At 48.1% G+C, this 27,310-nt stretch overlaps 1 protein-coding gene across 1 annotated transcript in view; it reads left to right on the plus strand.

Annotated features, from left to right (window-relative positions):
• The window catches only part of LOC144274799 (bMERB domain-containing protein 1-like), a 54,657-nt gene extending 28,467 nt beyond the window's left edge, over positions 1-26,190 (plus strand). Inside the window, exons 3-7 of the mRNA XM_077833894.1 lie at positions 14,290-14,363; positions 18,454-18,568; positions 23,562-23,635; positions 24,436-24,594; positions 26,134-26,190. Coding sequence (XP_077690020.1) covers positions 14,290-14,363; positions 18,454-18,568; positions 23,562-23,635; positions 24,436-24,554 — 382 coding nt within the window. The 3' untranslated portion in view covers positions 24,555-24,594; positions 26,134-26,190. The remainder of the gene's footprint in view (positions 1-14,289; positions 14,364-18,453; positions 18,569-23,561; positions 23,636-24,435; positions 24,595-26,133) is intronic.
• The last annotated feature ends 1,120 nt before the right edge of the window (positions 26,191-27,310 follow it).

Here is a 27,310-nt window from a genome sequence, read left to right on the forward strand (position 1 = left end):
GCACTGAGCATGCTCCAGCCCCACAGCCTGCCCCACTTCTTCTTCTTCTTCTTCTTCTTCTTCTGGCTGATAGAGATCTAGAGCAAGAACTATAATTTTACATTTAGGTGGGTAAGCCAGACAATTGCGTCAGGAGTAGTGGAGTGAAATGATCCTTCCTATTTGTGAATTGGGTATTGGGTCGTTATATGTTCCATGGTCTGTTCTGGGTGACCACACAGAGAGTTTTTAATTTTCCATTGATGCATCAAGTAGCCACATCTGCCATGGTTTGTGCGGATACCCTTTAGGGTTTCCTATAAGTTTTGTGAAAGATCAAAGACAGGAATCTGAGCCCCCATGGAGACTCACACATGGTAGGCATAGCACGAGAGCCCCGGATGGGAGCATGTACCAGCAGCAGCCACCACTGTACTGGGATTCAGTAGGGAACCGTGATTTCAAATCGCAGCTCCTCAGCTGGCTGGTATTGATAAATGTGTGCCCATCCCAGCCCTGAAGGTATCATTCATCCCATCTACAAATAAGGTAACTGAGAGGTTCGACAAGGTCACTTCTGACAGAGCTGGGCATTGACCTTAGATCTTATGGGCATTTCTATGCAGGGATGCTCGGGAAAGTTCAAATGAAAGTCTGTGCTGGCACACGGGTGTAATTCATAAAGTCATGCAGCCAAAAATGGTGAAGAACTTAAAAAATTGGTCGGTAAGAGAACATGAATCCCCGTGAGGCCTCAATGTGGTGCTATTATGAACAAAAAGAGCTCTCAACCGGCTTGCAGCTGTTTCCATTGCTTCACTCTGACTTAGAGGACTAGAATGGCTACCAAGTAATGTCTGGGGTTACTGTGTCTGCTGGTTGTGTTGTGTCGGTGGTTGTGTTGATTTGTGCATGGGTTGTGTGTTGCTGGGAGAGTTGTCTTGATTTGTGCAGGTGGCGAATGAGGAATGTGTGCTGTGGTGAGGGGCTACTTGTGTTTGTGGTTATTGTCTACTGGTTGTGTTGCTGTGTGGTAGTTGTGTGGATTTGTGTCTCGGGTGGGTTGTGGTGGGAGATTGTTGATGTATGCAGGTGGCAGTTGGGCCAAGTAATCCACCATCTGTGCAGTCTCCGTCTTACAACCAATGAAATTGCTGTGTGCAAATTAGGTGTAAGATAAGGGTTGTGATTGGTTGACTCACCTATGATATCACAATGGTCCAGGAGTCTTGGCATGTCATAGATACATGACTTACTGTAGCTGGCCACTTCACCGTAATTCGTAAAGGCAAAATGGCTGGGAACTTAAAAATTGGCTGGTAACAGACAGTGAAACCCAGCGATGGTTCAACCTGGTGATATTTAGAGCTCTCAGCCATGCTTGTAGCTGTTTCCAACACTTCACACTGACTCTTCATAAACAGTAGGCTTCAGTGTGACAATCCTGGAATTTTACTATGTAGATTACCTAAAGATGTGCAGTTAATCTGCAAAAATTAAAGCACATTAAACCCCCCATGTGGAAGCTCTCCCTCAGAAATAAAATGGCCTTACTTTGCTGTGGCTTCATCTTCTGATACTTAAGCTACAGCAAACTAAGGCTACTTTACTGTCACATGGGCGGCGGAGGGAGTTCGTGCACTTGAATTTATGTGCATTAACTTCTCAGCTTTAATTCATTCATCTGGGCGCCCTCAGAAGGCAAATCTCATCCACCCAGCCACACTGCCTATCAGAACCAATGTGCCAAATCCATGTGACTGGCTTGCTGTGGGTAACCACTGGACACTGCCCTCCGGAGGCAAGAACAGGACAGTAAAGACCCAGGGCTCCTGAGTCCCAACACTGCTCTGCTGTCTAGCAATTAGTTGTGTAAGCCACTGGCAAAGCGTGCGTCATGTCTCCCTCTAGTGACTGGTCCACATGGAGGAAACAACCTATTGCTGCACAAATAAATCCTTTATCTCAACTGATAGAGGGGCTTTGCTGTGGATCTAAAGGCTTGGGGTTTTAGCCACGCTGATGGCCTATGCAGGGGGATTGGCACGATTCCACAAAATGGAATTTCAGGATGGGATATTCAAAAGCACCTAAGGAAATTAAGTGTCCAGCTCCCATTGGCTTTCAGTGGAGGACAGATACCTAAATCCTCTGGTGCTTTTGAAAATGCCACCCTCTGGGTTTTGGGTTTTTTTCAGTTTTCTTTTTTTTAAAAACATAGGAAATTACAAACAAAACACTACATTAAAGCATGTTAAGATTGTAACCTCAAACACTCCAAAATTACGGAATGCCAGAATTAAGGTTGCCTGTGCAACCTGTTCATTTGACTTATTTGTTCTCGTGCATTATGATATAAGGTTGGATTTTCAAAAGTGCATAAATTACTGAAAAGCAAAACTCTCATGGCAAGTCAGTGGAACTTTGGCTCTCGAGTCACTTAAGGTTCTTTTTAATCCTGCCTGCAGTCTTTTATTACATGACTGTGTGTTATTTATTCTACAGGAGTCCTTATTCATTCATGGCACAGGATGGTCAGTGAATGAGTCAGAGGATTGCAAGAAGTCAAAGGCTGTTTAAGGCACTGGACTGGGACCCAGAAAAGCTGAGCTCTATTCCTGGCTCAGACATAGAATATGGGACATTGAGCAGGACCGTACTACAATGCGTGTGTAACTTGAGCTGGTGGGACTTTTCTGATAGAATGATTTTCTGGTGGCGAACGCAACTTCTGCAAAGTCAAAATATTCCACAGAAAAATTTTGATTTTGCTGAAAAATTATGAAATCCAAATGAAATTTTTCATTTTCATGCGTTGGTTTGACCCAAATCAGAATATTTCACTTTTTGACCTGACCCAAAATATTTCGTTTCTAATCAAGTTTAACAAAACTTTAAATGTCATTTTACTGCTCATGGTGCATTGCCTTATGGGAGTTGTAGTTCTGGCCCCCATTCTCTCCTATGGGCCAGGCTCCCTATAGGGCTACAACTCCCATAAGGCTATGTGCTGATTTCATTCTGACAGTGTTGTGTGGTGAATCATTGTATCACATGACTCTGGGTGCATTATGGGATTTGTAGTCTGACTGGGGGCTGGCCCACAGGGGAAACTGGAGGCGTCAGGGTCCTGACAACTCCCATAAGTCTCCAGACTTATGTGACTCCCATGATGCATCACCATACGAAGATGGAGTTTAATGTTGACATGACCGAAAATGAAACATTTTGGGTCGTTTCAACAAACCCAAATGAAAAACCTTGATTCCTGCAATGCCAAAATGTTATGTTTATGTGAAAATGTCAGAACGACACATTTCGACATTTCTGAATCGAAATACTTCAGAATTTCTGTACCAAGGAAACTTTTGAAATTTCAGCTTTTCATACTGTTTTGCAATGAAAATATAGCATTTAGCAGAGCCCTCACATGCTACCCATCATGGATAAATACCATGCAAATGGTGTATTGGGTGTAGTGAGTTTGTCGGGTCTGAGCCAAGAGTTGCTCGTAAAGAACAGTGAACCCTTTTGCCAGCTGGCACCACAGCTTGCAACCTAAATAAAAGTTACTACGTGACAAGAAGTGGAACGCAAACAATGAGGCTTGGGGAAACATAGGAAAGGAGGGCCGGGGGAGAGAAATAAGGTTATGAGCTTATGTAGGGCTTGTCTACACTTAAAACGCTGCAGTGATGCCACTGTAGCACTTCAGTGAAGATGCTACTTATGCCAACCAGAGGGCTTCTCCCGTTGGCATAGCTACTCCACCTCCCCGAGAGGCAGAAGCTAGGTTGATGGGGGAATTCTCCTGTTGACCTAGTGCTGTCTGCACCGGGGGTTGGGGTTGGTTTAACTGCGTCGCTTGGATTTTTCACACCCCTGAGTGATGCAGTTATACCAACCTAATTTCCTAGTGCAGACCAGGCCTTATCTTAGCAGGATTCAAACACAGAATTTATATGAATACTGTAGTGTGAACATCCTGGGTTATGGTAGTGTGAACATCCTGGGTTATGAGATTACTGGTTATACAGTTATACAGTTATATGGTACTGTAGTGTGAACATCCTGGGTTATGAGATTACTGGTTCTGTGGATGAAGGGAAAGCAGTGGATGTATTGTTTCTTGACTTTAGCAAAGCTTTTGACACGGTCTCCCACAGTATTCTTGTCAGCAAGTTAAGGAAGTATGGGCTGGATGAATGCACTATAAGGTGGGTAGAAAGCTGGCTAGATTGTCGGGCTCAACGGGTAGTGATCAATGGCTCCATGTCTAGTTGGCAGCCGGTGTCAAGTGGAGTGCCCCAGGGGTCGGTCCTGGGGCCGGTTTTGTTCAATATCTTCATAAATGATCTGGAGGATGGTGTGGATTGCACTCTCAGCAAATTCGCGGACAATACTAAACTGGGAGGAGTGGTAGATACGCTGGAGGGTAGGGATAGGATACAGAAGGACCTAGACAAATTGGAGGATTGGGCCAAAAGAAATCTGATGAGGTTCAATAAGGATAAGTGCAGGGTCCTGCACTTAGGATGGAAGAATCCAATGCACCGCTACAGACTAGGGACCGAATGGCTAGGCAGCAGTTCTGCGGAAAAGGACCTAGGGGTGACAGTGGACGAGAAGCTGGATATGAGTCAGCAGTGTGCCCTTGTTGCCAAGAAGGCCAATGGCATTTTGGGATGTATAAGTAGGGGCATAGCGAGCAGATCGAGGGACGTGATCGTCCCCCTCTATTCGACATTGGTGAGGCCTCATCTGGAGTACTGTGTCCAGTTTTGGGCCCCACACTACAAGAAGGATGTGGATAAATTGGAGAGAGTCCAGCGAAGGGCAACAAAAATGATTAGGGGTCTAGAACACATGACTTATGAGGAGAGGCTGAGGGAGCTGGGATTGTTTAGCCTGCAGAAGAGAAGAATGAGGGGGGATTTGATAGCTGCTTTCAACTACCTGAAAGGGGGTTCCAAAGAGGATGGCTCTAGACTGTTCTCAATGGTAGCAGATGACAGAACGAGGAGTAATGGTCTCAAGTTGCAGTGGGGGAGGTTTAGATTGGATATTAGGAAAAACTTTTTCACTAAGAGGGTGGTGAAACACTGGAATGCGTTGCCTAGGGAGGTGGTGGAATCTCCTTCCTTGGAAGTTTTTAAGGTCAGGCTTGACAAAGCCCTGGCTGGGATGATTTAACTGGGAATTGGTCCTGCTTCGAGCAGGGGGTTGGACTAGATGACCTTCAGGGGTCCCTTCCAACCCTGATATTCTATGATTCTATGATTCTATGATTCTAGTAAGGAATAATAAAAACAAGAATTTTAGAAGGGGTATAAAGACACCAGATTGAGGGCACAAGCTCCTCTCTAATGGGGAATAAATTTTCCCTGGAAGCAGGTTATCACGTGTCTGCCTACTACCTTGCACCTGCCTCTGAAGCATCTGGTACCGGTTTCTGATGGAGACAGGCTGCTGGGCCCAGATCTGATGGTAGTTCCTATGTTAAGGTAGCTCTGCACAATGTCCTCCTTCCCACCCCCACCCGGTGGTTTGCTTCTTCGTTTTTCCCTAGTCTAGCAGCAATTATTTTTTGTGCATTTTGATCTGTCTATTGATAGTATTTTGAAGGCACCTGTCATCATTAAGTGGTCATGGCAATGCAAACTGTTTTCATGTAACCCGAACTCTGTGCTTTGCTAGTACGCAAATGAGTGGGATGGGATGGAGAGATGATAGAGAGCTGGCTTCCTGCTCAACCTATGCACAATTCTGAAATTAGCACCTCTGCAGCTAGTCAATGGCTAGCACAGCAGCTGGAGAATACTCTTTAAAACAAGCTAAACTCCCCCCCCCCCACACACTCATTATTTTCTTTGAGCTTGTTGCCATCCAAAGAAGTCAACAAGCTGCTGGACGCAGCAGAAGATGACAGAGTCCAGAGGAAATATATATATGTCCTGCAGCTGGTATATTTTGCTCGTACAGCAGAGCCATGTAGGTCCCGGTCACTCCAACAGCACCACTAATGCTCTTCTCCTTTCTATTTATTTATTTTCCCTTTCCTAATTAACATTTTGATGTTCTCCGCTCAGCTGACAATGCTGCAGCTTTAGGCAGCTCTGTCCAAACATGACTCATTCCCAAAGGGGTGAAAGGATGGTGAATCACAGGATTGTTTGAACTGCGGAATGGATGCTTAGCAACCCACACTTTAAAGTGAACTAAAGACATATCAGCTGAAGGCAGCACAAGCTAATAAGTAGCGGAATCTAGACAGCTGCTTGTCACTCAGAGCACTGGGCCTGGATACCTAGAAATGTCAACAGCATTCTCACAGATTGAAGGCTTTTCTGAGGGACTTGCAAAACATTGAATGGGCTTGAGCACATGTGTGCTTGAACCATGATAGGATTCTACGGCATCAGTAGGGCTTTGCAAAATTTACAATGTTCAGGTTTTGTCTAGACTGGGAAAACGAGCTGTGTTAGTAAACATGTCAGCTCACACCCTTTTATTAGCATTGTTTAACATCACTCAACTTTGTAGTGCATCCAAAGACAGCTATCTGGACTGGATTAACTATCCTAGGTGTTGGGTGGTGGTTAACAGCCTGCTAATTAAAATATTTTAGTTCACATGTTTTCTAACACACATCATCTGCCCAATTTGAGCAAAGCCGTGGAGGAAGGAGCGAGTCTCAGGTTCAGGTTCCTCTGTGTCAAGTTGGGTCCTCAGCTCAGGTGTTTATGAGGTGGGCCCTGGCCCTGACCTGGGTGTAGCTGCAGAAGAGGTGGGCCCTGATCATGATGGTCTCTGAGGTGGGCCCCAGTGCAAGGAGACTTTGAGGTAGAGGTGGGCCCAGGCCTCAGGTGTCTCTGAGGCAGAGGTGGAACCTGGTGACAAGTTGTATCTGAGGTGATGGTGGACTTGTTAAATGAACAAGAATTGCAGGTGCTTAGCACTTCTGAGGATAAGGCCCTTAAATTGTATGCTTCTTGGGGCATGAACCTTGCAAGGACTGCTTTGTTACAGACAGGCATGAGACACAAACTTTAGACCTGGATTCATAGATTGCTAGGCCAGAAGGGACCATTGTGATCATCTAGTCTGACCTCTAAAGGTTGCCCAAAGGCTGTGTGTCTTCAGATCGTGAGTTTTAGTTTGGGCTCATATCGACTCTTCACGTGTCAGTGAGATGCCATGCATACCAACAGCACGGTAGAAACAATGGCAGCAGAACAGCAGCCACACCATACTGTTACTAGCAATTATTCCAAACGCTGGCCAGGTCAGCAATACCACGTAGTTCATTGTGTCCCCAGGAGCCCCTCAGTACCAACTGGCAGAGGACACACCAGGCCATACCTCACATCAGGCCTGACACATTCAGTGCCCCAACTCACTGCTCTCAGAATCCGTACGTCAAAGGTGTTGTGTAAAATATCCTATGCCCACTGGTAACACACTTGCGTGACATATGTACGGGGTGTGTACAAAGAGTTATAGATGTTCTTAAAATGTGCTTGGCCGGCAGTGTATAAAGCACAGCCTGGCCTAGACAAAGGCATGTCTGTTTACCTATCTGAGCAGCTTGATCGCAGAGGACATATCGGGTAAACAAAGCCATCAAGCTAGCAAGTGGGGGAGATGAATGCTTAACAGCCTCAACAGGGGATGGAATCTGCACCCCCAGGAAGCCTTCCAGGCTCTTGAAACAGAAACAGTGAACTTTGGGGTAATATTAAGGGGGAGCAAAGAGACATTTGGGTCATCCACCACCTACGGTACAAAGGGGAGCAGCCCCCTTTGAGTTCGTGAAAAGTGGATCCTCTTGGACAGGGAGGCAAAAGTAGTTGTAAACTGACTATAAGTGAGAAACCTGCTTAGACAGAGATTGTAACTTGCTGAAATGGTTTTAGTCACTAGAAAGCTTGTTTTGTTTTGTCTTACTTGGAACCATATCTCTTTCACCTGTACCTATTATCCCTTACATCTCTCTCCTTTGCTAATAGACTGATTCTTGTTTTATTATAAAATGTATAAAGTGGAGAGTGAGTTCTCAGCTAACCTATTAGGCTGGTGTGTGTACTATGTACTTAATAACTGCTGTGTGCAGCAAAGCTCTCCCTTGCTGAGGCCGAGAGCTGGAAGACAGTGGCACACAGTTCTGAGTACCCCGACAGAAGCATCATCATTATACCTGGATATGTTCATTTGAAGCGAGGATGTAGTGCGGGGACATGGATACAATTTTTAAAAATACTCCAAACAGCCGAAAACTCCCAACCCCAATGCGGAGGCAGCTAGGCTCCATTCACCTCCCCAGCCCCAGGTGAATGTCTGAGTCAGCTCTTCTGCTAATCAAACTGGCCATCTGGCTATAGTGATAGATTGTGATAGATTGTGGCTACGAGCAACTGCCTGGCTGGCGAGGCTGGGAGCCCTGGGGGAATATACAGTGATGGCTTCTGTTAGAGTAGAACCATATCTGGTCCTGGGGTCGCCCAGGACTGCATTCCTTCTGCCGAGGGACTTGTTCTCTGCTCAGGGTTTGAGCAACCCCTCCCTGCCTATAGTGGGCTTTCTAGTCCCTTTATCAGCTCAGGACTACTCAGGCCACATACATCAAGAGCACAAGAACCAAGTTATGCAGTGGCCTGTGGGGGAAGGGACTTACTCCTTGAGGCACTCCAGGAACAAGACGCACAATCCAGTCCCTGGTGTGCATGTGTGTTGTGACACCTGTCACACCAGAATGCCACCCCTTCCTCTTCCACAGCTCTCCCATTCCCCTGCAATCACTTTCTCTGATGCTAAACCCAGTCTGGCCTCAGAGAAAAAACTGATAATATGGCAGATGGAGCTATGCAAGAAAAAACCTGACAGTTGCTCTGATGGGAAATCAGGCCTGAAGGTCTGTGAATATGGAACTAACCAACCCTGGGGAATTCCACTGTCATTCAGCAAGAGTTCAGTGTGGAATTAGAAGTAACCCTCTAATCGTCAAAGTCCATCAACTAGTTCTTAATTAAAGGAAAATGTCTTTGGAAGCACATCTTCACATTGGCATGGTAACCCAGCCAAATCTATAAGCAGTCAGCATCACTGCTGCTTGGCCAAGGAAATTCCCAGGGGAGCTGGGCTCCAAATGAACTGTAACTTGTTATTCCTTAATTTGTTATCATAAAAATGAAAAACACAGTGTACCGTTTGGGACAGCACTTTACATGCAAAACATGGAGGAAATTAGATGCTGCTCGGTTTTGATGCCTCAGGTGTGGAAATTGAGGTACAGAGAAGCTAAGTGATTGGGCCAAGGTAACAAACGGCCAGTCACAGACCTAGGAAACAAAGCCAAGACACCTGACTCTCAGGCCTGCGTGCCGAACCCGAACCATGAGTTACATGCCGATCAGAAGAATCACTGCCCTGTAATTTGGAAGCACTGTAAGAAGGATTCACATTTTCTACTATAGATCTATATTTGCAGATTTGAAAAATCCATACAAATAAATGTATGGTGAAAGTCTTCAACTCATGGACTTAGATGCCATGGAGCTTAGATGCCAAGAAAGAAATTTTGCCTTAGAAATACCATTGGGACAGATAGGGCCTGATGCAAAGGCCAATTGAAATCAACAAAAAGACTCCCATTGATTTCTGTGGGCTGTGGATCAGGCAATGAAGAGATGTAATCTTGAGAAAGCAGAAGCTGGGGGCACTGGAAGAGCGCTGTTCTGATTATTGGACTTTAAAATTCACCCCAATTGTAAGCTTCAATGTAATAAATATGTGCAAGTTCATAAGATGTCCCAACAATCTAAAACTTTTTGATTTGGAAATCAACCATGGAAAATATGGTCAGGCTGTTTTTAATAAATGGATATTATGAACAAGTGCAAGAGACAGACAGAGAAGCTGGATTAGTGCAAACAAAAAGGACCTGCTGATATCGTTCAAGAACTGTTGAAATCATGCTTGGTAAAAGCAGAAGACATGGAACCAGAAGTTAATGGACCAAAATTGGCATGATGGACAAAATACTGAGGGGCTGAACTATGCTGTCCACGTTTTCCCTTTCTGGTTTTCTTAAAAAGAGACTTTGAAAAAAACCACATTTTTATCTCCCATCTCCCGTCCCAGCTGGCATCTCCGCTCATCTTGTCTCATTTTCTCTGACCCCAGAATAGAAGGAACAGACCAGACTGAAAGGCTTTCTTCCTCTGACAGGGAAGTCATTAAGCCTTGCTCTTGTTCAAAGAACTTTGTTTTTCATTCATAAATTCCGAAAATCATCACATCATCATGACATCCTGTCCTCAGCCCATCAGTGGGGATACCTAATTGCCAGCACTGCAGAGTTCTGTTCCCTTCCTTTTGGGCTGCTTTTCATGCTCTTTCCTTCCTCTTATCCTGTCTCTCATTCTCTCGACTTTCCATCCAATCCTGAAATCAGCTGCATTGCATCAGCACAGCAAGATGAGATTACTACAATCCTGCCCTAAGGAGAAAAAAACCCAATGGGATGACATCCCTGGCCTGAAGGGGAACCAGGGTCTAAGCAACAGGTGCTGCGGTTGACCTGCTAGCCAAAGCATCCATTTGTAACCGACCTGCTGTCCAGTGTTCCAAAGACATCAACAAAAGCTGTATTTCCGCCACATTTTCTATCTTATCTCTCCTTCACCTTTTGTGTGAGTGTCTCTGTTAGAAACAGGAGAAGTAAATACCTTTCACCCATCAGGACTGAAACTAAAATTAACCCACTTTCCTTTTCATCCAGTGAAGGTTGTTCTGGAAATAAGACTCTGATATTTTGCCTCCAAAAGGAGAAACACCTGACAGATTTTGATTGTGCAAAACAAACAATCATTCAGTATCAGTTTCAATATAAATGCTTGTTTTAATTTCTTGTTCTTTCTTGTGTTTGATCCATAAATTTTCAGCTTCACAATGAAAATTTGGGTGTTTGCCAAGGAACTGAGAAAAACCAAAACCTGTGTAGAAAGCCCCACCCCACACAAGAGCCAATGTCTGGAAGTTGAAACTAGACAAATTTAGACTAGAAATAAAGAGTACATGTTTACCGGTGACCATAACTAACCACTGGAACAACTTACCAGGGGGTGTGGCGAATTCTCCATCAGGGGACATTTTAAAAACAAGATGGGTTGTTTTTCTAAAAGATCTGCTCTAGTTGAAACTGGAATTAATTCAGGGAAGTTCTCTGGCCTGTGTGATACAGGAGGTCAGACTAGATGATCACAATGGTCCCTTCTGGCTGCATAATCTATGCATCTCTGTGTGAGAAAAATCATTGAAACTATAAGCAATTGATTCAATCATTTGGCCCTCAGGCTGGACAGCATGAAATATCCCAGTGCTGTTTCAGTGAAAAGTAATCAGCAAAAACCTCAGGCTGTTGGTGTTACGGATGGCATGGGGAGAACTGGCATTGTATCTGGGATGAGGGATCTAAGTTTGATCCAGTTTTGAAGGTGCACAAGGTCTACCAGGTACATAGCAAGGGGCTTAGGGAAACCCCCATCTATTCAATCCCTCAGAAGGAGCATTCATTCATGGGTAGACTTTACTCATGTGAGTAGCCCTACTGAAGTTAAGTGAATAAGGATTTGCTGGATTGGGCCCTTAAATGAAGATACCAACATCTCTCCAGGGTTTTGTCAAACAATTGTTATTTCTTTTGTTTTCTTCGGTGATCGTACAATTGGATTGTAGCAAATGCATGGGCTAACGAGCTCCCTTTTCATTTAGATAAATGAATGCTCATTTCTACACTGCTCCTTTCCAGATAGCAAACCCAGGTGAGAAGCCAGCAGCTAATGATGCTCCAGCTGAAATGCTCACAAGTTGGGGCTCAAGCTGCTGAGAAACTTCATCTTTGGGAACTATCATTAACTAAAGACTATTCCTTTTAACTAGAAACAATTCCCAAGCTAAGCACTAGTGGCAGGCACCCCCAAGCACTGGGGCACTTTGAATCTGGATCCCAACTTGGCGCTTCAGGTACATTTGGATTGGAATCTTGATATCATTCCATTGGTTTGTGCCTGATTCTTGGCTATCTTATCACCATCACCCTCGCTGATTAACGGTGTGCTGGTCGTTTTAGTAGGGCATTGAAATGGAATTCTGCAGACAGGATTAGGTTGTGACATTATATTGTGTGCAGACTGGATGATTTTTCTTTTTTCTTGCTTAAACCTGCAGGCTTCTTATTAGAAACCTACAAATGTCCTGTTTTTTAAAATATGAATTCTGTTACATTTTTTAATTCTGCAAGGATTCTACTGTCTTACTTTCTATTTTGAACGCTTTAAAATTTTTAAATAAGTACAAAGAAAAAGGAACCCCTTTGACACGATGTTTCGGAAGCTGTCCACAACTGTCAGGACAGAGAGAATAAGCCAGGCTTTAATAAAGCTCCAATGTTAGGTCCCATCAGAATGATGCAATGATTGCTTTGACATGACCAATGATGCAAACCATTTAACACTCACAAAAGCTATAATAGGTCAACTTACAATCACTGCAGTAATTATTGTGGCGGTGCATGTCCACACAACCCTTCTTGGGTCGGTAGTGCGCATCTTCACCAGCAGGTTTCAGAGTAACAGCCGTGTTAGTCTGTATTCGCAAAAAGAAAAGGAGTACTTGTGGCACCTTAGAGACGAACCAATTTATTTGAGCATGAGCTTTCGTGAGCTACAGCTCACTTCATCGGATGCATACCGTGGAAACTGCGGAAGACATTATATACACACAGAGACCATGAAACAATACCTCCTCCCACCCCACTCTCCTGCTGGTAATAGCTTATCTAAAGTGATCATCAAGTTGGGCCATTTCCAGCACAAATCCAGGTTTTCTCACCCTCCGCCCCCCCCCACAAACTCACTCTCCTGCTGGTAATAGCCCATCCAAAGTGACCACTCTCTTCACAATGTGTATGATAATCAAGGTGGGCCATTTCCTGCACATTTCCTCACCAGCAGTTCTTCCACCTACTTAAGAGGAGCAGTGTGGGGAGCAGGGGAAGCTGCCCGGGGCGTCTCATCCCCGGGCAGCAGGGTCCAACTGCCCCAGCTTCTCCCACACACCCCTGCCTTCTCCCTTCCGGGAGCTGGGCAGCCTTGTCAAATTGACGGGGAGCAGGGTCTGAAGCCATCAGGGCTTCTCACTCTGGCTCCCAGCTGGAAGCGGGGTCCATTCTCCTCCCAGTCAGGAGCGGGGTCCATTCTCCTCCCAGCCGGGAGCGGAGTCCATTCTCCTCCCAGCCGGGAGCGGGGTCCAGCTGCCCAGCTCTCCAAGGGTGGGGCGGGGGGGGGGAGCAGGGCTCTAGCTGCCCAGTTTTCTTGTTAATTTCAGGGTGCCTGCTGTGAAATTGACAAGACAGCCAACAGCTGATATAAGGGACTTGGTGTCTTCACAGACACTGGGTTGCCCTAACTACACCAACATAAGCCTTATGCCTCCGTGGAGGTGGAGTTATGGTGTTGTAGGGCACTTACATCGGCAGGAGGAAGGCTATAGTTTAGACACTGACAAATAGGCGCGGGAACTAGGGGTTTGGGGCGGGAGCTCCAGCACCCCCAGATTTTATGCAGGGCTCCACTCCTGGCCCTGCATGCGGGCTCCCAGCCCCATGCCTGGGGCTCTGCTTCTGGCCCCCAACGTAGGGTCCCAGCTGCCACCCCGGCTCTGCTCCCAGCCCCACATGCGGGGTCCAGGCCCTTTGCCTGGGGTTCTGCTTCTGGCCCAACACATGCAGGGTCCCGTCCCATGCCCGGGGCTTTGCTCCAGGCCCTGCACATAGGATCCCAGCTGCTGTACCCCGTGCCCCAGGCTCTGCTCCCAGACCCACACACGGGGTCCCAGCTGCTGGCCCTGAACCCAAAGCTCTGCTTCTGGCCCCACATGCAGGGTCCTGGCTTCTGCCCTGCACATGGGGCTCTGCTCCCAGCCGCACACACAGGGTCCCAGCCCCACGCCCAGGGCTCCGCTCCCAGCCCCGCACATGCGGTCCTGGCTGCTGGCCCCACACTCACCCCCAGCCTCGGCCCCCTTGCCCTATCCAGGCCCCTCCCTCCTCCCATAGACACGGCCCTGCTTCTGGCCCCAGTTTGGGGGGGACAGGGTAGGACAGGGGTAAGAGGGCTGGCTTTCAGCACCCCCACTAGTAAAAGTGTTCCTGCATCATTGCACTGGACATAATTAGGTCGACATAAGCTGCCTTACGTTGGCCTGTGTAGTGTAGACCAGCCCTAAGTGGTTTTGTTTGTGTCTCTGCAGGATGGATGACATTCAGCTTTGCAAAGAAATCAGTCGGCTGAAAAAGGAGCTCCAGAAACTCATTGCACTCCCAGGTAAGACCCAGATACTTTGGAAAGCTTCTGTGGCTTGATCCCAAAGCCCTTGAAGTTGATGGGAGTGCTTTTGATCAGGCCCTTTTTTCCTGGATGTGCTCACACAAGGTAACAGGCAGGACTCCAAAAGTTCAGGCAATCAAGTCAGATGAGCAACCAGACATTTGGATCCAACTCTGAACCTCTCGAGTCTGCAAAGTTGGCCTGGGGCTCTTTCACAAAAGCAGCTCTTCTTGCAATATTGCTGGGACTTTCTTTTCCTGGCTAGGCTGGAATTGTCACTAGATCATCTCTTTCTGTGGCTGTTTGCCTCTTCCACTGCTTGTCCTGGTCCAAACAAGGAAGCATCAAGAAACAAGAAAAGGAAAAGAAATAAGGAAATAAAAATTGTTACCCAAATCTTTTTGTAAGCCATTGGTGAGTGTATGTTACAGGATCCTCTTCTGTGCCCAATCCACAGAGGACACAAGTCTGTTACAGGCCCAGCTACCCTCTCACATTGTGCAGGGTTTCTAGTTAACCCCAACCACTCCAAATGGCACCCCAGGAGCAGAAGGAGGAGAATTCTTGGAATCCCTTGGTAGAGGGCCCCTTTGGAAGTTTTCTATTGGTGGTGGGAGGGGAGTGAGGCCTTTAAAGGCAGGACCAAGCATCTAGAGTCATCAGATGTCGGTGTTGCTGGGGAAAACTCTCCTCTTCTTTGTGTGTTACCACAAAACACAGCAGAAATTTAACACCAGCCTTTTGACAGCGAGGAGATGGGGCAGATGGCAGGCTGGCCTTGAGTTCATAGGAAATGCTGCAGGCTTTGGTGGAGGAAGCCTGCCAGAAATCACAGGGGGCTAGAGACAGCGAGCAGCTTGGCACATGCGAGGAGCGTCACACACCCTTCTGTCCTGGGGAGGGCTGTGCATTTCAGCACCTAAAAGCTCTTGTCCAGCCCGAGTTCAGAGAGGCAGAGAGAGCGGAACCACCAGAGCCCACATTGTGGCAGGTATGTCCTGAGAATGTAGCTAGTCTCTTTGTAAATAAAGGTTACGGCTAATGGATTCATAGTCATAGCTTGACAATTTCAGAAAGCCTCTCACTGGGTAACTGGAGTAAGTACGTCCACTGAAAGGAGAGGGCCTCATATTCCTTTACACCAAGGCCTGTTTACACTGGCAGAGTGCAGTACCGGGGCCTTAAAGTGTGTGAGGATCCAGTCCAGACAGTGTGGAGAGATCCCCGATATGGACATACCCAACATTCAGGTACCCTTTGGAGAGAGAAAAACCAGCCAAACAGAAAATCAAAACATCCTCAGAAAGGAAATTCTGCCCTTTCCTCCCTATATCATGCAGCACCTTAAAATGGTGTCCTCTCCCTGCCCCCATCACTCTGCCGAGTTGCACTCCACCTCTTCCTTCACCTCTTCTCTCACTCTGGTCTTCAAGCTTTCTGCCGTGCCGTCTGGAACTCCTTATCCAACCCCCGGGTGCCCAGATTTCCCCCTTTCAAATCTTTCCTTCAAATGTTGACTTCTGGCAGATGCACTATCCTTCCACAGAGGGAAAGAGAGCATTGGGGGAGAAACAAAGCAAGACAAAGCCACACCCCACTCTCTAAAGGGTGTCTCCAAAGCCCTTTGAAGTAAACTGGAAAAAGGTCCAAAGGCAGGACCTTCCCCTGCGTCTCCCAATGTGTTGTGTGTGTTGCCCATCTCTTTCGACTGAATCCTCTTTGGACAGCAGCCAGGTCTTCTAGGCTACAAACAGCAGCAGCTCACTGTCAGTGCTTAAATAATAATGAGTAAAAATAACTTCATCGCAGAGCTGGTCACGTCAGTGTCATTAAGGAAATGGCTCCTGTCAGGCGTTCCTAATTCAGGTCCCAATTAAGGAAACCACTTAATCATACGCTTTCCTGGATGGGAATGAGCCTAATACATGCTGAAGTGTTTCCCTGTATTGGGGCCATAAACAGTAGGGTCTGGGCTTAAGTTTGTTCCAGCCACAAGTCTCACTCTGCAGATCTGACAGGTCCCAGGAGCTGCAATGAAGCATTAGAGAGCGCAGTGCTGTGCTGTTTGAATCCCTGAAGCAGGAAGGGTCTACACATTCGTCTCCTAGAACAGCTTCTCAGCTCATTTACAAGACTCTGTTTGTTCTCTGCCTGGAGGGCATCTCGAGATCTAGGATGACTTGAAGCCTGAGTCTTTCTTGTGCCATATCACTGCTGCTTCAGGTATGGCTATAAACCAGGAACGTGCAGATTGATTCAGGTTACAGATGGGCTCAATCCACAAAATGTAGGTCCCGATTCAGATTTTGAACCTGATCCTATAACTGAGGGATGTTCCAACTGGGACAGGGGGATAGCAGGTCTGCCCATTATAAAGGCCGGAGCCACTTGCAAAATTTGGATCCAGCGAGTCAACTCAGGACATGCTGCAAATCTCATGAGAAACACTGAACTTGTGAGACTCGCAGTAGCGCTTCAAAAGACAGATCCAGCAGAGGTTAGGTTCAGATAAGAACCCCAAACATATGGGTGCTTGCCCAGGGCTTAGCCAAACCTCTCTAGGCTAGAAAGCTCACATGGCCAGGATATCTTTGACATACAAAGGCATATCAAGGTTGAGATGGAATCTGAAGCCAGCAAACTTCAAACTACAAACGAGAAGCATATTTTTAAAAGTGAATATGCCTCACTAGAGCTTTTAACTCAAGTTAATTGACTGTCAATTAACCCAGATTAACTAACATGTTTGGACATCTATCTACGGTACTAATATGGCCCCCATTACTGGAGTATCTGAGCATCTTACGAACTTGAATTATTTATATGCACAACATCCCTGTGAAGTAGGGCAGTGCTATTAACTCCACTGTACAGATGGGGAACTAAGGCTCAGAGACTAAATGACTTGCCCAAGGCCACACAAGAAGTCTGTGGCGGAGCAGAGAGTTGACTGGAGACCTCCCAACAACCAGGCTAGTGCCCTACTCACTGGACAACCCTTTTTCTGTAGAGACATGCTAATCTGGAAACCCCACATATGTTTCCTCTAGGACACACATTTGTGGTTTACCCTTTGAACTGGAGTAGGATGTAAGAGAGGCCTGTGCTGATGGGTAAATTTCACCCGAGAAGTAGGAGAAACTTCTGTGGCCTGCGGAGGCTGCTAACACTGTGGAATAATGATGACAATTCCTCCCATTCAGACCCTAGCAGCAGTGTCTCGGGTCGATATATAGAAGGCTTTAAACTGCAAGTCAATACCCAGTTTAGGCGCTGCTGAGATCCAGCCTACAGGTTTGTTCCACATTGCGGATTGCACAGTGTATTTACTTAGCTGGAGGAGGACTGCTGATGGAAAGCCACGTGGTGCTGGATTGACTTTGGAAGTGGTTGCCTGAACTCTGGAGTGGTTTTAAAAAACACAGCTGCATACACAGCCAATCTCAGTCTTTCAGTAATTTATCTTTAATGCTGCTTAAATCATCTCCACATTTCTGTGTATTTACCAGAGTTTTATGTACATGGGACTTGAAGGTTGCCCAGATTTTGTGCACAGTGGAAAGGGACACAGGAGGTTATCCAGGGTGCTGAGGGTTAGGCCACCCCTTGGGATTTCAGTGAGGATTTTAGCTAAAACTTTCAAAACTGCCTCGGAGATGGACATACCTAGTCCCTGTTGATTCTAATGGGAGATGGGGCATCCAGATCCCTTTAGCACCACTGAAAATCTGGGATCACTGAGAGAGATTCGATGGCCTGCGTTACGCAGGACGGAGACCAGACTAATTATAATGGATCATTCTGGCCTTAGTATCTTTGAATCTGTGGATTTTCACGGAAAGTCAGTGGGACTTGTTCAGTGTGGGAGGCAGCCCAGGCTGAACAAATGCTGCGCTGCTATTGTTCATCAAGCTAGCTAGACCAAAGCCAGCTTGGGCAGGTCTACATCATGTGTTGCAGTCACATGTCCGCCTGCAGGGCGGACGTACCCTAAGAAGCCAGCCCTGCCTGCAGCACAGTTAGGATCGCAGGTTTCTATGTTTCGGTGCATTAGAACAAACAGTGGTTTGTGTTCTCCATGCTGCAGAGAAAGAAAAGTCCAACGAGGAGAAGCAGAGGGAGGAGGAACTGGTGCAGCAGATACACAAGCTGGTGGAAACCCGGGATTTCCTGGTGGATGACGTTGAATTTGAAAGACTGAGGTACCTGGATGAGCCAACTCAAGTGTGTTTGAAACTTGCAGGGGTTGGCAGAGCTCCAGCATGTCAGACTCCCAGCATCTGCACTGGGGGCAGGAAATTTACAAACAGCTCAGCGGCTAGGGAGCTGTGCAGGGTCGGATTAAGGCAGCCCAGGACACTAGACACATCATAACACTGCCCCCCAGGGCACTACCTTCGCAGCCCCGCCTCTGCACACTGTGGCTCCATCCCCCACATGGAGTGGCTGTGTCAAGGGGACACCTTCCAGAGAGGTAGGGACAGTGGCATACCCTTATCCTTCCCCAGAGTGGCAGGGGGGCAGTAAAGCGGCTCCCCTGGACTCACTCCAGCCGCCAGGTGTATCTGTTTGGGTGGGCCAGCCCCACTGCACTCTTCTCCTCTTGCCGCGTGCTGAGTCTTCTGTTGGCAAGGTTTTGGCAGGGGATCCCCAAAGCGGTGGGTCCTGGAGTCAATACCCCATTGAGCTGGTATGGGGCAGTTCACACCTCTCAGAGCTATTGTTTCAGGCTGTCTGCAGACTCAGGCAGACCATGCAGCATCGATTACACTCGGGTCACATTTTTGAGCTTTTCTTCAGACTCCTTATTAAAATGAAAGCTGAGATTCCGATGTAATCACATGACTAGGAACTGGGACCACAGGTATACGGTCTGCAGTGCTTATGCCATAAGCCGGCCTAGAGGTGTAGAATGGGGCAGAAGCAGGGGAAAGGCAACATGCACTGGTGGTGATAGAAGGAACATAAGAGCGGCCATACTGGGTCAGACCAAAGGCCCATCTCGCCCAGAGTCCTGTCTTCCGACAGTGGCCAACGCCAGGTGCCGCAGAGGGAATGAACAGAACAGGTAATCATCCAGTGATCCAGCCCCTGTCACCCATTCCCAGCTTCTGGCAAACAGGCTGAGCAGGACGTGGCTTTAAGCAAAGGGGCAGCTGCTAGCTATGGGAGTTGAGCAGGGGGTTGGACTAGATGACCTCCTGAGGTCTCTTCCAACCCATAGCTTCTATGATTCTATGACATGCCAAGTCTGTGCAAAAAGATGTCCTGAAATGCAAAGGGTGGGGTAACTCTAAGCCAGGTCTGTCTGCACGAGGGGTTCGTAAGTTGCTGCAGAGCCCTCAGTCATGCCGCAGCAGGCAGGAAGCAAGGGCAATCAGGCCCAGTCAGCCGCTGCAGAACAAAACCATTCAGGCCTATTCAAAGCTGAGGCAGCATGTGCCTCTGGCTTTCCCCAGGGCTCTGTGTTCTCCCCAGCAAGCACGGCACCCCTGCAAGCCTTCGCTGAGGATTCAAGCGGAATGTAATACGGTTTTTGGAACACGTCTCTGCTTGCAGACACCAGTCACCTGAGCTCTGCCGTCGCACGTAGTCGCCCATGGGTGTTGTGCTGGGGGCCTGGGGCATTCCTGTTCATCATGCCATCTGGACAGCACATTGCAGCCCCTCGCTTGCACGCTGCTGAGCCGTGCTCTGCCACCTGTTGGGCAAACGGAGATGTCTCCTTAATTCTGCCACCTACGGTGCATGCCTCCTCGGGCTGGCGCCTCCACCCCGCTGGATCTGTTTGCCGGGGCTTGGGGGGCTGTGGTCGCTCGTTGTTTGTTACTGCTGGCCCCAGTTAACCCCGGGGGACGTGAGAAATGAAGGGAGGGCCAGACTGTTGCTCAGGTGTGTGTGCGACACGGCGAGGTGCTGCAGGTAACTCCTGGGGACAGACAGCGCTGGAGGTGGCTCCCGCAGGAGTTACGCTGTGGGTGGTGGGACTGCCTCCTTCGCTGTGGGGTGCAGTAACTGCAGAGTGATAGTCAGGGACAGGGGAACCAATTAGGAGATGACCCCATGCCCCGCCCCACCTGCCCTGCCCTGCCAAGCAACCATTTTTAAAGATCCTGAAATGTTCAGCTAACTGACACCCGCCCCCCCCATCTCCCTCCATGGAGATTTAGATCACAAAATGGCATCTATGCCTTCTGCTTTCACCGCACCGTGCTTCTGCCAGGCAGTGTATCTCTGTCTGTCTACCACATGTATAGTGCTGGGCACTGTATCTTGGCATCAAATTCATTTTCCAAGCTAACCATCACCATGTAATCTGACATGGCCTTGGCTGATGCCATCATAGGGGCTGGGGCTTTTTGCTTGGAGAAATATTTGTGGGGAGGAGGGGAGTTATTTTGTTTTGCTGGTTCCCCTTCCCGCATTGTCATTCTTCAGCTTCAGTTACTGCAAGCAGGCTTCTGTGGAAAGATGAGGTCTGCACTGAGCACTTAACTAAAACCCAGGCTGATTTCTTCCCGTAGGAGCCAGGTTGCTGGGTTAATTTTCCCAGAGTCTTTGTGGAGTGGCTAGTTTCCTATAAACCCTTTACTGGCTGGATTTTAGGGGCAGCCCATCTGTCCCTTCCCCCAGAACACCCTTCTAGCCTCCCCTGCCAGTTAGCGAGCTCTAAAGCTGCCATGTCCCAGAGTGTACAGGGCCAGTGGAAATCCACAGTCTCATGCACTAAGTCTGGTAAACCAGGATGCCTGGTACTGTGCTGACATCATTGTGGCAGGACTGTGGCGTGCTCTCAGCTCAGAGCTCACCAGCTCCAGCTCTGCCTAGCTTGTGAAATCTGATCAGATCACAATGCATAGCAGGGGCCTGTGACCTGGTCAGATTTCACTGGTGACCTGCCACAAGAGGTGAGCTGATGGGTAGACTCTGAGAGGAAGGTGTTTCCTTTTACTGCAGGTGGTATGCACGAGGGTTGGTTTATTATTTGTATAACGTAGAACGGAGGTGCCCTAACCAAACTCAGGGCCCCCTTGGTGCTAGGACCTATACAAACATAGTGAGAGACAGGCCCTGCCCCAGAGCCGACAATCTAACTAGACGAAACAAAGAGTGGGAAGGGAAATAGACACAAGGAGAGGTGAAGTGACTTCCTTACTTTCATACAGTTGGTCAGTCAGGAACAGAGCCCAGGTCTTCTGAGTCCCAACCCAGTGCTCTATCCACCAGTACTATACACAGACATGAACACTGGGCTCAGCTTTGGAGAGCTCCTTGCCAAGTGGAAAACGTTTAAGAGGTCCAGGGCTGGGACGTTGTTGGATTATTGTGGGAGCGGGCGGATGGCTAGGAAGTGGGGTGAGGGAGAATGACACCCCAAGAGTCCAGAGGAGTTATGCTGCAGGCTGGTTTTCAGTGTCTGAGACGTCAGCTAGGAAACATTAGAGGTTGGGGAATGTGGAGGTTTCTTGGCACTAGACAGAAATGAAGGATTGCAAGACAGGGAAGCACAAGACAAGACGCCCCCTCCACACAAGGACCTTGCTTTTGAGGTTTAGCGGACAAAGCTAACCCACGTTGGTGCAGGGCAGAGTTCTGAGCTTTAGCATCCGATTCTCTCCTCTGTGCGCTGTTAGATGTATTGCCGATGTATCATAGCTAAGTGGAGATCCAGTCACTAACCCCCATCCCTGCATGGAGAGGCAAGTCCTAAAGCTGTCTGATCAGGCGGTCCAGCTGACATCCAGTTCTGCTGGGCCAGGCCCCACCCCGAAATGCCAGACAGGCAGAGAGCCCTGCACTATTGAACACACTGTGTGTGCAGAAAGGAAACCAACTGAAGATGTGAAAGTAACGTGGCTAATTCTAATGTGTTGACACCAATATCTCACACGAGAAGGGGGGGTCACCTGGAGAGAACACAGGCTAGATGGCTTACCACTTAGATCCATGCTGGGTCAACAGGAAAGGATACACTGGGGAAACAATAGCTCTTAGCACTTGGAGGTCAGTCGCCATCTTCAAAGTGTAATCCACTGGTCGTGTGAGTCACAGGTGCCCCTCTGAGCTGATCCACACAGGCTTTAGCTCAAGCTATGTAGCAGCTCCTGCTTTTCGCTCTGGAGGTCCCCGGTTCGATCCCCAGTGCATTGGCCAAGATGGCAGCTGTCACAAAAGCTGGGATTTTCAAAGGTGCCAGTCCCCACTGAATGTCCCAGACAGTAGCACACTGGCTGCTGCCACTGGGACAAGTTGAAATCTGCCCCCTTCTCCCATACACTCACTCCACAGAGAAGTAAAGAGACTTGCCTGTGATTGCAAAGGAAATCAGATGGTGAGATGGGATCAAAACTCAGGATCTCCTGGCTCCCAGTCCTGTGCTCCAATCAGACAATGCCTCTCTGGCTCAAAACTGGGGTGACTATATTTTAAGCCCTGTCCTGTCCCATCCCGACTTCTTTGGCAAAAATGGGTATTTGTACTGTTTGCTCTTGTCCACTTGATCAGTTGGCAAGAACAAATGGGACAAATGCCCACTTTTGTCAAAAAAATGGGATGTGGAGTCAGGGGGCGAGTGGTGATGCCAGCCCTGCGCAGGCGGGGAGTCAGGGCTCGGGCAGGGGACAGGCAGGACTTGGGCAATCAGCGACCCCAGCCTCATGCGGCGGGGGGGCGGGGAGAGGAGGCAGAGCTCAGGCTAGTGGCTCAGGCCAGTCCTGTGCAGGGGAGGGGAGGCGGGGGCTCGGGAAAGCGGCTTGGGCCAGCCCTGCGCAGGGGCGGAGGATTGGGGGCGGACTAGCCCCACGTGGTGTCCCGTTTTCCCTTTGAGAAATATGGTCACCCTACTCAAAACGAGCATCTGCGGGTACGTCTACATGGGAAAAAACATACCCACGGCAGTGAATCTCAGAGCCAGGGTCAATTGACTTGGACTTGCACTAAAAACAGCAGTGTAGACATTCCCGTGCAGGCTGGACTCCGGGCTCTGAAACACAGCTAGGGGAGGGGCTCAGAGCCAGGCTCCAGTCCGAGAGGGAATGGCTACACTGCCACTTCCAGCCCAGAAGTGCAAACCCCTCAAGCCCATGTCAGTTGAGCTGGGGTCTGAGACTGGCTGCCATGGGGTTATTTTGCTGTGTACCCTGAGTGGTTCACTGGCCCATTTATTAAGCAAGAACCAATTTCCTCCTGTCGCAGGGAAAGAGAAGAAGACAAAGAAATGGCTGAATTCCTGCAAACGAAGCTCTCCAAAAGCTGCCTCCAGAAAGCAAGTAGGCGCCCGATTCATATTATTCATCACACAGACATCTCTTTGGCACTTTATCCTGTTTACAAAGCTGGCTAGTCCCAAGAATTAATTGCTATAAACAGACCAGCGATTTTTACGCTGGGACCATATGCCACCAGAAGAAAGAGGGGGAGGGGAGTTGCAACTCAACAGAGGGGCTATTGCCTGTCTCTGATGCCTAAGTGTCATATCCCAGGAAGATGACAGGTTGATATACATGTCACGGTTCTGCTTCTTGCCTGGATTTTCCACAAAGATGCTTTGGGGGCTGGTTGGGGTGGCTGTCCCCTCTGTGGTTCAGGTATTTAACATGTCTGCTATTCTACCCAGCTACTTATGTGGCCCCCATCACCCTGTTATCTGAGCACTCCCAGATCCTCAAAAATAAAAATAGTGATAGTCTGTCTCCCATGTTCCATCTAGGGTCATTCAGAGCAGATCTCCTTCTTCTGGGACTCTTTCTTATCCACAGAGGAGGCAGATCATTGGCCAAGTGAGATGTGCACATCCTTGGCAATAATAGAGGCATTTTCCATCCATGACTGTTTGGGAGGCAAGTCCAGTCTGGGCCCACTCGATCGCATCTGAGATCACATGGGACATGTCTCATGACTCCTAAGGACATATGTCTCAGCCCTGGTCATTTGGGAGGTACATCCCAGCCCTGACCTCTTGGGACCCAGGTCCCATCCAGTGAGGGAAGCCCTACAAGGTGACACTGATACTAGCCCTCCTTCTGGTCTTTTGCTGTTGGCCATTACGATAACAAGATCTTTTTAACAGCCCCTGTCAAAGAGAAGAAGGTGATGTCCAGAGGACAGCAAACCTCCACACCATACATGACCAAAACAGGCCTCACCCTGCTCAAGGAATGCTGCGGTTTCACCTGTTCCATTATGTAGACTCACTCCCTGGTCTCCTCTGCACAGGACAAGATCATGGGTAACGTAGACCTCCCTGCTCTCAGAGAAGCCAACCATGAAGCCAGCAAAATTTCCTCATGGTCCTGCCCTTACCGTCGTTCTTTGGGGAGCCCCGTGGGGCAGGAAATGGGTTTCCTGCCTGTTGAAATATTTTGAGAGATCAACAAATATTCCTGAATCGGGAACCAAAATGCAAAATCTCTAAATTTTTTGCAAACTTGAATTGATGGAAACATTTCTATGTTTTAAAAAACTTTTTAAAACTATAATTAGCTTAAAATTTGAGAATGAAAAAAAATTTTTTAACTTAAATTAGCTTGCATTTCTAAACACCAACCAGAGTTTTACAGTTTTGACATGAAACGTTTCAACAATTTCCAAAAAATATTTCCCCCCCAAAATTTGAAAAACTTCATCAAAACCACCTCATGAAAAGTTGTGGTGTTGACGACTTGGCAGTTTCTGATGGAAAAATCCCCGACCAGCTAAACAAGGGAAGGCCTGGGCTGGCCTGACCTTTTCTCTTCAGTACACTCCCACCTCCACCTGCTTAGATGCCACTGGACTTATTTGTGTTTAAAGAAAGCTTGGGTGCTGGAACAATTTGTATACTGGGGGTCCTGAGAGCCACTGAACCAAACTGTAAACTCTAGATATAATGGAAACCCATTTCAAGCCAGGAGGTGCTGCCGCACCCCTATTTCCAGCACCTATGAAAGGAAGGATCCCTGGGTCAAACTGATCTCGCGCGTGGTGTAACTGATGTCGATGGCATTACAGCACAGATGTACCTGGCCCTCTGTCTTTTTCACCTAACACGCTGAAAGCTTGAGAAATCAGCCGGTCTTTCTGTCCAGTAGGTCTTTCTGTCCAGCCCCAAAAGCACTCTAGTCTGTCCCTCCCATCTTCCTCTCATTAGCAGGTTACCTATAAGCCACCAAGATCTACAGGAGTTACCTAGCATTGGCAACAACAGAGCGCACAACCGTAAGACCTTATTTTACAAACAGAGTTTCTTAAGGACAGAATAAAGGCAATGCTCTATAACACTACTCTACCCCAGGGAATGTATATGCATAACTCCTACTGATGCTGTCAAGAGACGGATATGCTAAAGAGACTAGCAAACTAGCTGTCCAAACACCATACCTTCAAACTTTGATTATTTTTGTTTAGGAAGTGCCCAGAAGCTCTGATCAGGATTGGGGCCTTTGGGCTAGCCACCAGAGCTCAGATGCAGGGGTAGCTAGCTTGAGCCAAGACTCGGGTAGCTAGCTTGAGCCACTCCCATGCCACATCGATCCCTAGACACCAGGCTGTCCTGTCATTCTCGCTCACGTTCCCTGGCCCAATGACCAGTCGCTGTCATTATGAATGACTACGAATTGCCGCTGTGAATGATGAATAGTCACTGAGCCTGGGAAAGCGCATGAGGACAACTCTAGAGCCTGGTGGGGAGGGCACTGCCCACGTGGGATCAGCCCTTCAGTCGGGTGTGTGGGGGGTGGTTTGACTCCTGTGTCACATCCATTTGCTCTCTCTGCTCCTTTCCCAGCAGGCCTGCAGGCAGAGTCTGTGGCTCCTGACAGCTTCAACCTCCCTTCATTTCTCATGCTTCCCACAGCAGCACAAAGACGGAAAGACATTTCCAAGAGGGCCGGTGCAAGCTTGGACGTTGGCTTGTTTTCTTGATGCCACTTAAGTGGGAGTCGCCTTCATGACATTAAAATCAAATTCCGTCTGATCTCAGCATGGACGGGGCTTATCCAGCAGCAGATCAGGTGCAATTGAAGTGGGTTTGCTTCTTGTTCTTAACAGGATCAAAAAAGACCTTGGAAAGTTTACATTCAGTGACCGTCGGCCCCGCCCCTCCCCACCCACCTGAAATACTGTGATGCTGCAGCTGGGTGTCGAGCACGCCTCTAGCTTCATACTATTTCATGGCTCTTTTGCTCTATGGGCTGCCTCTAAAGGCCCCTTTCTAGGAAAGCCTCGATTTTAGATATATCTGCACTCTGCTTGATTGTCACGGGCTTTGTGGTTATGGGTAGGGCTGCAGATTTGTCACAGCATCTTGTATCAGAAGTCACAAATCAGGCATGGTCAATTTATAAAAGTCACTGGTTTGGGATTGTGGATAAAAATTGCCATGACAAACGAGGAGGAGGAGTCCCAGGTGGAGTTTGGGGTGGAGTGTGAGCCCACCCCACCTTTATCCCTCAGTCAGTGGTAACTCCTGTCATAGAATCATAGGGTTGGAAGGGACCTCAGAAGGTCATCTAGTCCAACCCCCTGCTCAAAGCAGGACCAAGCCCTAATTTTTGCCCCAGATCCCTAAAGGGCCCCCTCAAGGATTGAACTCACAACCCTGGGTTTAGCAGGCCAATGCTCAAACCACTGAGCCATCCCTCCCTGTACCATGGGGCTGGGCCCTGCTCCCCACACTGCTACTTGGTACACGTGGTCTCAGCGTTGCTCAGGTTGGACTTGGCCACGCCTCCATCATGATAATGGAGGGGCAGCCTGGCCAAACCTGAGCAGTGCTGTGACCCATGCGCCTGGTCACAATGCCCCGAGCAGGAGGGGCAGGAGCTGCTGCTGTGGGGTGAGTTTATTAAAACCACAGACAAAAAGATAAGTCACGGACAAGGAAGATCTTGGTATCTGGGACATTTTTCTCACCATGCCAAACCTGTAGTCCTGGTTTTGGGTAATGCTCGGAGAAAGGTCAGAGT

This window comes from Eretmochelys imbricata, chromosome 14, assembly GCF_965152235.1.
Source record: "Eretmochelys imbricata isolate rEreImb1 chromosome 14, rEreImb1.hap1, whole genome shotgun sequence".
NCBI lineage: Eukaryota > Metazoa > Chordata > Testudines > Cheloniidae > Eretmochelys > Eretmochelys imbricata.